General features: G+C 49.3%; 1 protein-coding gene across 1 annotated transcript in view; it reads left to right on the forward strand.

Moving 5' to 3' along the window:
• Window positions 1-13,736, forward strand: part of LOC130130374 (pyruvate carboxylase, mitochondrial) — a 469,779-nt gene that overhangs the window by 362,130 nt on the left and 93,913 nt on the right. The window contains exons 13-14 of the mRNA XM_056300064.1: window positions 5,967-6,111; window positions 6,548-6,637. Of these exons, the coding sequence (XP_056156039.1) occupies window positions 5,967-6,111; window positions 6,548-6,637 (235 nt within the window). The remainder of the gene's footprint in view (window positions 1-5,966; window positions 6,112-6,547; window positions 6,638-13,736) is intronic.

Genomic DNA, 13,736 nt, shown 5'->3' on the forward strand with positions numbered 1-13,736 from the left:
CTGTCTCTGTCTCTCTCTGTCTCTCTCTATCTCCATCTGTATCTTTGTCTCTCTGTCTCTGTCTCTCTGTGTCTGTCTCTCTCTCTCTCTCTCTATCTCTGCCTCTGTCTCTCTGTGTCTGTGTGTCTCTCTCTCTCTATCTCTGTCTCTCTGTGTCTCTCTCTCTCTCTCTGTCTCTCTCTATCTCCATCTCTGTCTCTCTGTGTCTCTCTGTCTCTTATCTCCATCTCTGTCTCTGTCTCTGTTTCTCTGTGTCTCTGTCTCTGTCTCTCTCTATCTCTATCTCTTTCTCTGTCTCTGTCTCTGTTTCTCTCTGTCTCTGTCTCTCTCTGTCTCTGTCTCTCTGTCTCTCTCTGTCTCTCTCTATCTCTGTCTCTGTCTCTCTGTGTCTCTCTGTCTCTGTTTCTCTGTGTCTCTGTCTCTCTCTGTCTCTCTCTATCTCTGTCTCTGTCTCTCTGTGTCTCTCTGTCTCTGTCTCTCTGTCTCTCTCTGTCTCTCTCTGTCTCTGTGTCTCTCTGTCTCTCTCTATCTCCATCTCTGTCTCTGTCTCTATCTCTCTGTCTCTCTCTATCTCCATCTCTGTCTCTCTGTCTCTGTCTCTCTGTGTCTCTCTGTCTCTCTCTATATCTCCCTCTCTATCTCTGTCTCTGTGTCTCTATCTCTGTCTCTCTCTATCTCCATCTCTATATCTGTCTCTGTCTCTCTGTGTCTCTGTGTCTCTCTCTCTGTCTATCTCCATCTCTATCTCTGTCTCTATCTCTGTCTCTCTCTGTGTCTCTGTCTCTCTCTGTGTCTCTGTCTCTCTGTCTGTCTGTCTGTCTGTCTCTCTATCTATCTCTCTCTATCTCCATCTCTATCTCCGTCTCTATCTCTGTCTCTCTCTATCTCCGTCTCTATCTCTGTCTCTCTCTGTGTCTCTGTCTCTCTCTGTGTCTCTGTCTCTCTGTCTGTCTGTCTGTCTGTCTGTCTGTCTGTCTGTCTATCTCTCTCTATCTCTGTCTCTCTCTGTCTCCATCTCTATCTCTGTCTCTGTCTCTCTGTGTCTCTCTGTCTCTGTCTCTCTGTCTCTCTCTGTCTCTCTCTGTCTCTGTCTCTATCTCTGTCTCTCTCTGTGTCTCTGCCTCTCTCTGTCTCTCTGTCTGTCTGTCTGTCTGTCTCTCTCTATCTCCGTCTCTATCTCTGTCTCTCTCTATCTCCGTCTCTGTCTCTCTCTGTCTCTGTCTGTCTGTCTCTCTGTCTGTCTTTCAATTCAATTCAATATTTGCTTTATTGCCATATCTCTCTCTCTCTCTCTCTCTCTCTCTCATTAATGACGGCTTTTTCTGTTGTTTTTTCCCCTCTCCCCCTGCCTCTTCCTTTTAAATCGGCCATCTTTTAATTGCTTTTTCACGCGCTCGCCGTTGATTTTGGATTGACTTGCGCTTTCAGACGATGGCGCGCGGAAAGAACCGAGAAAATTGCAAATGAAAGTGGGCGAGCTACCCGAGGGGCCGCGTGATTCACCTCCGCGACAAAACGGAAGACAAACGAACGCAGCCGAGAAAACGGTTTGTATTTATCCGCTGTCCTTCATACCGGCTCTGCCCATTAAGGCATCTCGTGTCTTTGACCTACGACCTTTCCAAAAGGTTGCGGTACACAGGTGGTGAGACACGCTGAAGACGGGCATCCGGGACAAAATAAAAATAATTGCAGTTATTGAACAAAGAACAGAAAAGACATTTGCCCCCCCCCCAGCTCATTGTAGTGGCTGCTGTTTAATTCCACAAAGAGAATTTGCAAGGACTTGTGGGTAAATTTGCTCGGGATGTGTAAAATGCTGGCGGTTTGCCGGTCAAATGTAGCCCGGAGAAGCCAACTGGCTGTTGGCAGCTGGTAATTTTTCCACCATGGCTCACGGTGTGGGAAGATGGTGCCGCGAACTTACATTTTCAGCGGCTGGCTTCACGCAGCACCGTCCATGCGGTGTCTTTGTCCATGTCTGCGTCTTAAGTTTGTGCCTCGGTTTAATGGCTGGGAGAGCTGGCACTGGATTGGCTGGGAGAGCTTGGTCTAGTGTGTGCTGTGGGCCCGGGGACCACGGCCCTGCCCGGAGTTGCACCTGAAGAGGAAGCACCGAGGGCGGCCTGACAGGACGCAGAAACAGGGCAGGCTAAATAACTGCTAGCCCGTGCAGACCAGCAGTTCTGATAACACTGAGGGCGGTCTGGCGGCGGCCCTGCCTGGCCTTGACTGTCTTTTTGGTGTTGTCGTGTGGAGTGTGGGGAGGTGTGTCGAAGGAGTCTGGCTGGGAGAGCTAGCATTGGATCGGCCGAGGGAGCCTGGTCTGCTGCATCCGGTGGGCCCAGGGACCACGGCCCTCCCTGGAGCTGCAACTGAAGAGGAAGCACCGAGGGCGGTCTGACAGGACGCAGAAGCGGGGCAGGCTAAGCTAGCTGCTAGCCCATGCAGACCAGCAGTTCCGACACTCATCCTGGTGTTTGCTGTCTTGGACAGGATCCCCCCCCCCCCCCTTTGGATATGTTGTCCTGGTGCCCTGTGATGGCCTGGCGGCCTGTCCAGGGTGCCTCCCCGCCTGCCGCCCAGTGGCTGCTGGGATAGGCTCTAGCATCCCCACGACCCTGAGAGCAGGATAAGCGGTTTGGATAATGGATGGATGGATGGAAGTGCATGAAAAGAAATGACAAATGTTCCTGATTCCTGAAATGCCAACTAAATGCCTCGTGTGTGTGTGTGTTGTGTGTGTGTGTGTGTGTGTTGTGTGTGTGAGGGACATTTCTGTCATCGCTTCAGGCCACTGTCTCAGTTCTCCCGCTCTCATTTTCCCTTTATGGGCATGACCGGCATCCACTTGCCTCACCTGAGCACACAAACATTGATCTTTGTCAGTTTCTCCCCCCCCCTCCTCCTCTCCCTCCCCCTCGCCCCCCACTGCCAGTAATGAGCCGTGTTTGTGTGCACGTTTTGTTTATTGCCCAGCTCGCTACTTCCTGTTATGGGATTCCTCGGCGTTGAGTGGTCCTGCTGCGGCCCTTATTTCAAGTAACTCCGCCTAAGGGCGGCGGCTAGACACCCCAAACCGTCGTAAATTCTGCATCTGTGTGCACGGGCGCGCCCCGAAACGTCGGATGTGCGAGTCCATGTCTAACCGGCAATTTGTGTGCACGCATGTGCGTGCGTTTGTGCACACATGCATGTGTGTGTGTGTGTGTGTGTGTGTGTGTGTATTTCACACAATGAAAAAGAGCAGTGTATCGCTGGAATGTGGAATTTCATGGTTCAGAATCATTTTGCACCCAGTCCACAGGGGTCCCCTGGGGACGCCCATCTCAGTGGAGCAAACCTGTGTTTCTGACAGCTTGTGTGTTTCAAGAGGTGCTGTTGCACACGAGCGTAGCGTTTGTGTTTGTGTGTTTGGGGGGAAAAAAATAGAAATTGGGTATTTGCAGGCTTAGCTGGGAGCTGCACAATGCCGTCCGTGACGTCGGTGTGTGTTAGATCATTTGTGTTGGATCACGATGCGGGTATCAAAACCCACCCGTGTTCTGCTGTCCCTTTTTGTCGGTCCCCAGTCCACTTCCTGTCTCTCCGGGACCCCGAAACAGCTGCAAATGCACCTTAAACAGCTGCAAAGAAATTAACATTCTTCTCATCCAGTTCGTTTAACCTCTTATGTTTTCTCCCCCCCCCCTTTTTTTTTTTCTCCCCCCAATTGTACTTGGCCAGTTACCCCACTCTTCCAAGCCCTCTGCCGATCCGGGGAGGGCTGCAGACTACCACATGCCTCCTCCGATACATGTGGCGTCACCAGTCGCTTCTTTTCACCTGACCAGTGAGGAGTTTCCCCAGAGGGACGTAGCACGTGTGTGGGGGGGGGGTCACGCTATTCTCCGCAGTTCCCCCTGCCCCTTGAACAGGCACCGCGAGCGACCAGAGGAGGCGCTAGTGCAGCGACCGGGACACATAACCACATCCAGCTTCCCACCTGCAGACACGGCCAATTGTGTCTGTAGGGACGCCCAACCAAGCCGGAGGTAACACGGGGATTCGAACCAGCGAGCCCCGTGTTGGTAGGCAACACAATAGACCCCTATGCTACCCGGATGCCCCCCAGTCTCTTGTGTTTTCTCCCCCTCCACCTCACCTCCATATAGTTATATCGCTGTCTCTTGTCTCTCTCCTTAGTGCTGTTCTCTCCCTCCGCGAAGTAATGTCCCCACCCTGCAAAAAAATAGCCTCCTACAACAACAGAGAAATAAGGACACACTCCCTCTTCCTCCCCTTCCGTCTCTCTTAACACTCCCCCATTTCAGCGCCTTAATTGGCGTGGTGGTACTTTTCTTGCGTTTTCAAACACAAAGCAGAAACAACAAAACAAAAATAGAGCGTTGTAATTAATGTAAAACAGTAGACTGCCTTGCTCTGCACCCCCCCTCTCCCCCTCCCCCCTCCCCCCCGCTTACTCTGTCTCCCTCTACCTCCCTCACCCACTTTGTCTTTCCGCCTCTGTCTGTGGAAACAAGATTTGTGGAGTGTTTGTTGTGTGCGTGTTCTGTGATGTGCGGCTGTGGTTGCTTTTGTAATGGCAGTGTTTGCTTGTTTTTGCAGTGTGTGTGTGTGTGTGTGTGTGTGTGTGTAGGACATTTTCTGGGAATTCACCAGTTTAAGGATCTACGGGTTTTATGGCACCTTTAAGCAATCAGTTTCTTTCTTCTTTTTTTTTTCTCCCCCAGTTGTGTCTGACCAGGGCAGCACGGTGGCGCAGTGGTTAGCACGGTCGCCTCACAGCAAGAAGGTCCTGGGTTCGAGCCCTAGGGTAGTCCAACCTTGGGGGTCGTCCCGGGTCGTCCTCTGTGTGGCGTTTGCATGTTCTCCCCGTGTCTGCGTGGGTTTCCTCCGGGTGCTCCGGTTTCCTCCCACAGTCCAAAGACATGTAGGTCAGGTGGATCCGCCGTACTAAATTGTCCCTAGGTGTGAATGTGTGTGTGTGTGTGTGTGGGGGGGGGGGGGGGCTGTGATGGACTCTCCAGGATGTCTTCCCACCTACCGTCCAATGACTAGTGGGATAGGCTCCAGCATCCCCGTGACCCTGAGAGCAGGATAAGTGGTTTAGATAATGGATGGATGGATGGATGGATGGATGTATCCAGCCAATTACCCCACTCTACCGAGCCGCTCCGCCCCCTCTGCCGATCTGGGGAGGGCTGCAGACTACCACATGCCTCCTCCGATACATGTGCAGTCACCAGCCGCTTCTTTTCACCTGACAGTGAGGGGTTTCACCAGGGGAACGTAGCGTGTGAGAGGATCACGCTATCCCCCCCCCTACCCCCAACAGGCGCTCCGACCGACCAGAGGAGGCGCTAGTGCAGCGACCAGGACACATACCCACATCCGGCTTCCTAACCGCAGAAACGGGCAATTGTGTCTGTAGGGACGCCCAGCCAAGCCGGAGGTAACACGGGGATTCGAACCGGTGATCCTCGTGTTGGTAGGCAGCGGAATAGACCACCACGCCACCCGGGCACCTGCAACCAGTTTGATTTTGAATATATAAAGTACAGGCCCATCTTTTTCTCTCTCTCTCTCTCTGTGGGTAGTTTTCTGCTCCCTCTTTGTTTTGAGAGCTTTATTAGCAATGCAGGACTTGACTGCAGAGCTGGCCGTCTTCAGAGTCCCCGGCGCACTGGGTTGTGTTGTCCCTGCGTGGGTGCATGCGTGTAGTTGGCTATGAGAGGCATTTGCACTTATAGATTGTTGCTGCGGTGAGGAATTTTGCATTAAGATATTAAAATTCAATCTCATTCAGTCTCGCTCTCCCTCCCCGTTTCTCTCACATTCAGAAGGCAATAACATATTGGAATGCATATTTGTGTGTGTGCTGCTGACTAACCCCCCACATCCCCCCCACCCCACCCCACCCCCTCTCTGTCTCGGCCATTTCCCCTTTTTTCTCCTCTCCTCAGACCAACATTCCATTCCTCCAGAATGTTCTGTCCAACAACCAGTTCCTGCATTCCACCGTGGACACCCAGTTTATCGACGAGAACCAGGAGCTCTTCAACCTCAAGCCCACACAGAATCGAGCTCAGAAGCTTCTGCACTACCTGGGTCTGTGCGCACACACACACGGACACACACACACACGGACGCGGGGTTCACAAAGCCACGCATTGCCATGTATATGCAAGTGCAGAGACACATATCTGTCTCCGTGAGTTAACAAACAACTCGTTAATGCACCGGCAGACACGGTGCCGCGTTTTTATTCACCAATTAATGAGGTTTATTTGTGTGTACAGAGTTGCACATAATGGCCCAAATCCCAATTAAGGCACAATTCAGGGTGAGCTCTTACCATGCGTCTTCATGTTAAAAAAAAATCACAGGGACACGTGGGGTATATCTTTCCTTAAATACCCCTGAACTTTGGAAAAATAAACCAAAACTCACACGGTGAAAAACACGCAGGTTACGTAAACGGCAATGGACGATGTGTGAGTTTTGCATTGAAACTCAAACCTTGCCTGTTTTACTTGTCCACCAGGTCACGTGATGGTGAACGGACCAACCACGCCCATCCCCGTCAAGGCTAAGCCCTCCTCCACTGATCCGGTCATCCCTGTTGTCACCATGGGTAAGTCAGCCAGTCTCGCTCACATCTTACCAAGCCTCTGCCGTCCCTCTTCAGCTACAACTTCACTTCTTCACCTCAACAAAGTAGACAAAAACGCTCACAATGGGCGTCCGAGTGGCGTGGCGGTCCATCCCGTTGCCTACCAACATGGGGATCGGTGGTTCGAATCCCCGTGTTACCTCCGGCTTGGTTGGGCGTCCCCGACACAATTGGCCATGTCTGCGGGTGGGAAGCCGGATGTGGGTATGTGTCCTGGTTGCTGCACTATCACCTCCTCTGGTCAGTCGGGGGGGAATAGTGTCATCCTCCTACACGCTACGTCCCCCTCACTGCCAGGTGAAAAGAAGCGGCTGGCGACTCCACATGTATCGGAGGAGGCATGTGGTAGTCTGCAGCCCTCCCCGGCTCGGCAGAGGGGGTGGAGCAGTGACCGTGACGGCTCAGAAGAGTGGGGTAATTGGCTGGATACAATTTTGGAGGAAAAAAAAGTGGGGGGGCTACTCACAATATACATACTTAACCTGTACAAAGAAGCATACAGCCAATCGTATAAGCACTGAGAAAATAATCACTTTATAAAGCCTGTGTAATTGCCCTTTTTCTGTGTGTTTGTGTTCCATCAAATATTGTCTTTTGTGATCCTGTCAGTTGTCGGGGCAGTGGACTAACATCACCCCAATTAGCGGGTTTCTTTCCCTGTGTAGCCTAATGGATATAGAACAGAAAAAGCGAAAACAGTGCCAGGATTAGAGTTTCCATTCCCTTTGAGTCGCTCAGCTAACAAAAAACGGCTTCAGCAGTGCCAAGGTTAGGGGTTCCCTTTCCACCGGGGCAGAGGCGCGCTAAAACGATAAGCACTGGTTTTGCACAGGGAGGCCCTTCAGGCTAAACCAGTTCCCGCCGAAAGACAAATGGACCGTGCAGCGTTCAGAATCATGTGGTCAGAGAGGGCGCTGCTTAATGGCTCTGCCGAGCACTTCGGAGGGAAAAGGTTCTTGGGGCCCAGAGTGCTCTGCTGAGCTGTAACTACAGCGCCGAGCTGTTTCAGCTCATTGTGAAAGGCAAAGGCTCTCTTCCTCTTTTCGCCGCGCACCGCTGCCTCCCGGGGGTCTCCGAGGGAAGTTGGGCAGCTCCGACGGTCTCTTTGATACGCCCGCTCAGCCTCTCGGGGTCTCGGTAGTGGGGCTCGTTGTACATTAGCTGTAGGGTCTCGGTGCTTCTTTGAAGGGTCACACCAAGGTTGAATGGTTAATGACACGCTCGTTCCTACTGCTAGCTGACACCAAAATTAGCATCAGAGTGAATCTCCCGGGAGCTGGAGTTGGCACTTACAGCTAGGTGTAGGGATCCTATTTGTTTCTTCTGATGTTAAACTTTTCTTTGATTCTTTCTTTCTGGTTTTCCTTCAGAGTGTCATGAATAAGTACAGCACTCCTGTGATGTGATACCAGGTACAGGTTGCGTGCAGACCCACCGTGCATCTACAGTGATGTCACGTGACTCTTTGACGAGACGACAGTGGGAGATCTCTGCTATGAGATATACATATATGTAGCGAATTCAGGGGCCGACCGGGAATTGAACCCGGATAGCCTGGACCACAGGCGACTTCGCTAACCAGTCAACTGTTAGCCAAGGACTAGCGAGTCTAGTCATCTGTGATCATTACACTATCCACCTCTTTCGGGAAGTGCGTGCGCTGAGAGGCGTGAGGGAGCTGATATGCTGAATGGCGGGGATGTGACAGACCCTTTAGTTGACTGGTTAACGCGATCGCCCGTGGTCTGGGCTACCCGGGTTCGATTCCCGGCTGCCCCCTGAATCCGCTACATTGGTATCAGAAGTGGGATGGTGAGACCGTGAGGCCACCGGAAGCGCGTGCGCCCAGAGGCCTGAGGGAGCATGCATGCTGAAGTGCGAGGACGTGCTTCCCGAAGGAGTTGGGGTAGTGTAACGACCACGGATGACTGTACTCGGTAGCCCTTGGCTAACGGGTTGGACCTTTTAGTTGACTGGTTAGCGCAGTCGCCCTTGGTGCGGGCTATCCGGGTTCGATTCCGGACTGCGCCCTGAATGCGCTACATATATATATAGATAATATCCATCCATCCATTGTCCTAACCGCTTATCCTGCTCTCAGGGTCGTGGGGATGCTGGAGCCTATCCCAGCAGTCATTGGGCAGCAGGCGGGGAGACCCCCTGGACAGGCTGCCAGTCCCTTCTCCCCAATGAAAGAACCTTTGAATCCCATTCCTTAATGAGACATTCCTTAATGCTCGATTTAAAAAGAAAAAAAAAAGCCCGTGATTGTTGAAAATAGTTTTCTCAAGTGTGACTTATAGAGTTTTACACATCAGATGTGCTTATGCCCGTCCTTTTCTGCTTAGCACACCCAGCAAAACAAGAAAGTCTGACAGCATCGCAGGAATAATAGGAGTCAGAATCCGGCATAACTAACTGAATCCGACATCTTAAAATCTGGTGAACAGTGGAACAGAATGGAGCAGTATGAAACAGAGGAATGTGTGTGTGTCTGTGTGTGTGTGTGTGTGTGTGTGTGTGTCTGTGTCTGTGTCTGTGTGCATGTTCCTCGGTGCTTACCCACCACCGGTCGGGTCTGTTAATGCAAATCTCATTGTGAAAGCTGTTCTTACCCGCCTCCCGTTGCAGGAAAACAAGCAAGGTCATGCACGCACGCATGCACCGACACACACATGCATGAGCACACAGGTAAACAGGCGTGTACATCCACACACACAAACATGCACAGACCCGTACTATTTACAGTGGGTTCAGCATAGGTGAGCTCCTTCCTCTCTATGCTCTCCAACCTCTACACACACACACACACACACACATTTACCTACTGTAAGTACCTGATGAGGGCTTTTTTTTTCTTTCTTTCTTTTTTTGCAGAGCACAAGCAGACACAGATGCAGACCTAAAGCCTAGTAATGAGATTTGTAATGTGCTTATATTCTTTACTTCATTCGAGGGAGGGATTGAGAGAAGAGAGGGATTAGGCCTGTATTATCACACTCTATGGAGGGCTGGGATGGAGGGATAGAGGGATGGAAGGAGAAAGGTTATGGAAGGAGAATGGAGGGGAGGGAGAAAAGTGGATAATATAATCCCAGTTCCCGTTGAAAGGGATTGATAGGCATCGTGGGGTGGATGGATAGATGAAATGATGGCTAGAGTAGATATTAGATGCTGTTGATAGAGAGATATAGATGTAACGGCGGTGAGATCCCTCCTCTATTGAAGGATCAAAGTTTTTGGACTGGAGGGAGAAAAGAGGGGGTGGAGGGATAGAATGCCAGATGGATGGGGGAGGGAGAGAGAGAGCGAGAGAAACTATTAGTTTATACAGAGAGTCACAGATAAAGTATCGATAGTTTTGTAGTTAGGGAGGTTGGTGCAACAGATTAGGATTTATCAATGGGAGTGGTACCACCTCCAAGTGGCCATTTTAAAGGACAGGTGGGGGGGGGGGTAGGAGCAAGGCAGCAGGAAATGGGACATCATAACATTAATTCATTTTCACTGACATCAGTGCTTGAAGTGGATGGGACCCCACTGGTTCGAGTCTACAGGTTTTTGACTGAAATGGGTTTCCTGTTGTAGTCTGTGACCAGAGCGGTTCGAGACAGCGGGTTCGACCTGTGACTAGATGGCTGGCGGGTGTACGACTGGGCGTCCTCAAGGATGACATCATCAGAATGTGGCGCTCTTGATGAGTCAGAAACTCAATGTCACTTTGTATGCATTCACAAAACCCAACGCGTGGAGATGTGCCTCATCTTAATGGACTTCAGACAGTCTTCACTTCAACGACACTGAACAGGTGCCCCGACAGACCAGAGGAGGCGCTAGTGCAGCGACCAGGACAGATATCCACATTCGGCTCCCCACCCGCAGACACGGCCAATTGTGTCTGTACGGTAGCCCGACCAAGCCGGAGGTAACATGGGGATTTGAACCGGCGAGCCCCATGTTGGCAGGCAACAGAATAGACCGCTACACCACCCGGACAACCCCGTGGTGCTGCTTATGTAGCTTTTTATCGGTAGTTAGCGTTTCTTTGGACAAGTAACTTTCTTTTCTCCAACCCAGCAGACAAATGGCTAAAAGAGCCTAAAGTCAAACCCTGGTTGTAGATCAGATTAGAAATTTTGGTGTTAATTCATGAATTTATTTAAAAAATGGTCTCTTAAAAATTAACATTCATGTTAGAATCTAACAACCACATACTGAATTATCGCTCCGTTCGATGATCTTCACGTTCGCTGGGGGTTATTGTGGCACAGGAAAGGCAGAGTTTCTACGTTATCAAATGTAATCACAGCTGGAATACAGAAAGATGAACGGCACAGTGGAGAGAAATTGAATCATCTCCTATTATTGGCCATATCTCTGTTGTCTCCCTCCCGCTGGATGTTCCTAGATATGCAGCTGCTCTTAAATTCTTAGATGCCGGTTTCTGGATATTCTTAGACTCGCTTAGCCACTCTGCCTTTCGAGCAGAGTGTTGCGTCATGTCCCCGGTGTTTTTCATACCGAGCAACACCAAGACAGAATTCCTTTTTACGTGCAAATATACTCTGTACCAAGGGGCCCTTCCCTAGACAGAGGAGGGGGCTGAATGAAAGAAGGGAGGAGATGGAAAGTGCTCCCAGAAGACAGACGGAGGATGTCTTGACCTTATCTGTGTTTAAAGGTCTGAAACAAAAGAAGATATGGTTTGATAAAGACTTGAGGTTTGAAATTTACAGTTTGAAGGCTGATTATGAGCTGCTGCATTTTTGGCAGTGTTGTGGTCGCAACCTCGCTCCACCAGAAGCATGGAGGACACCTAAGAAATTAAACAGGCCAGACAGTCTTTTTTTCCCTCTAAAATCATTAATGAAAATATTAACACAGTAAAGTGCTTTTCTCTACCCAGAACCTTCCCTTCAGTTCTCCAGAAATATCACTGGCGCCATGTCTCACTTTGACCCTTGAGACCTTAAAAGTCTAGACAGTATTGTTAGGCAGCTCAGGTTCTCCACCTGCTGCTTGGATCCTCTCCCTACCACATTTCTTAAAAGTGTTTTTAATTGCTTAGCACATGATGTCTTAGAAATTATTAACTACTCTCTCCGGGCAAGTATATTTCCTGCAGCACTTAAGACAGCTGTTGTTAAACCACTTCTGAAGCAGCGCAACCTTGATGTGACAGCCATTGCCAACTACAGGCCCATCTCCAACTTACCATTCCTCAGCAAAATACTTGAAAAAACGGTTTATTCTCAAGTTAATAACTATTTAACTTCAAACAAACTTCTAGCCACTTATCAATTGGGTTTTCGATCTCACCATAGCACAGAAACAGCACTTGTCAAAGTCGTGATTGATCTGCACGGATTCTAAAAAATTATCTGTTCTCGTACTCCTGGATCTCAGTGCCGCCTTCGACACTGTTGATCATGAAATTTTGAGATTAGAAAAATGGGTCGGCTTATCTGGCCCGGTTCTCAACTGGTTTAGAACATACCTGCAGGACGGGCAGTTCTTTGTGTCTATTGGAGACTTTTCCTCTGACAAAGTGGGTATAATGTGTGGAGTACCCATGGATGTATTATAGTAGAACTGGATACGGCGCCGCCGCTCAGCCTTGCAGCCAATTTTGTTCCAGTGGTTACTCGCAGTATTGCAGCGAAAAATCCCCTGCAGCCCAAAAAGCATTTTCCCCATAGACCACCATTGTAAAAGAGATGCCTGTAAAACTGTTGACAGGACACCCGCAGTTATAATCATGGTCAATTATTACTCTTTGTATTGTATATTTTTAAGTCATGGGGTATTATTCTTTTTAAAAAAATTTCCAAAGCCCAGAAATTTTTTTTTCTTTTCTGCATGACGGCACGGCTGTGTACGAGCCGTTCTCATAGTCTAGAGGCATGATGGAAGTAACACTACTGGGCATATTCAGTGGGCCCCATGTACCCGGAAGTAACCCGTAAGCCAGAAACTTTTTTGGCGAATGCGCCAGGCGAACAATTCTCATAGGAATGAGCAGGAGCCATTTTTAGATCCGGTATCCGGTTCTACTATAATACATCCATGGGGGTACCCCAAGGTTCGATTTTTGGACCATTATTATTTAATCTCTATGTGCTCCCATTCGCATATGTTATATAGAAACACAAAATAAATTACCATAATTATGCAGATAATTCACAACTGTACATATCCCTATCTCCTGATGACCTAGATCCCATACATTCCCTAACTCAGTGTATTGACAATATTAATATATGGATGTCAGAGAACTTTTTACAATTGAACAAAGACAAGACAGAGATACTTATTTTTGGTGCAAAGACTCAGAGACAGAGAATTGCAGCTCATCTCAGCTCTCTGTCTCTGGAGCACAAAAGCGAAGCTAGAAATCTTGGTGTCATCCTCGACAGTAATCTAAATTTTAAGAGCCACATCAATCATCTCACAAAATCAGCCTTCTACCATCTTAAAAACATTTCAAAACTAAGGGGCTTTCTATCAAACTCAGACTGTGAGAAATTAATCCATGCATTTTTAACAAGTAGACTAGACTACTGCAGGTGTCTTTTGGGCTTGAAAATATCTGTTGCTGGGCGTCTGGGTGGCATGACGGTCTATTCCGTTGCCTACCAACACAGGGATCGCCGGTTTGAATCCCCATGTTACCTCCGGCTTGGTCGGGCGTCCAGATGTGGGTACTATGTGTCCTGTTCACTGAACTAGCGCCTCCTCTGGTCGGTTGGGGCGCCTGTTCAGGGGGGAGGGGGAACAAATAGTTGACAAACAGTTGCTTACTCTCTAAATAACCATTGCCTAAATGAACCAAATCAGCAAAACAGAAAAAGAATGATTGGGTGCTTCCCAGTTAAAAAAGTGTCCTTCCCTACAGCAGATGGCAGCAATTTTTTTGTTTCTTTCTTAAAATGTGGAATAAACAGCAGATTTCTACTGATCTTAGCAGCCTAGCTGTTTCATACAGCAGGGAGGGAGAGAGAGACAGGGAGAGAGGGAGAGAGACAGACAGACAGACAGATGGAGAGAAGACAGAGAGAGA

Source organism: Lampris incognitus, chromosome 20 (assembly GCF_029633865.1).
Source record: "Lampris incognitus isolate fLamInc1 chromosome 20, fLamInc1.hap2, whole genome shotgun sequence".
NCBI lineage: Eukaryota > Metazoa > Chordata > Actinopteri > Lampriformes > Lampridae > Lampris > Lampris incognitus.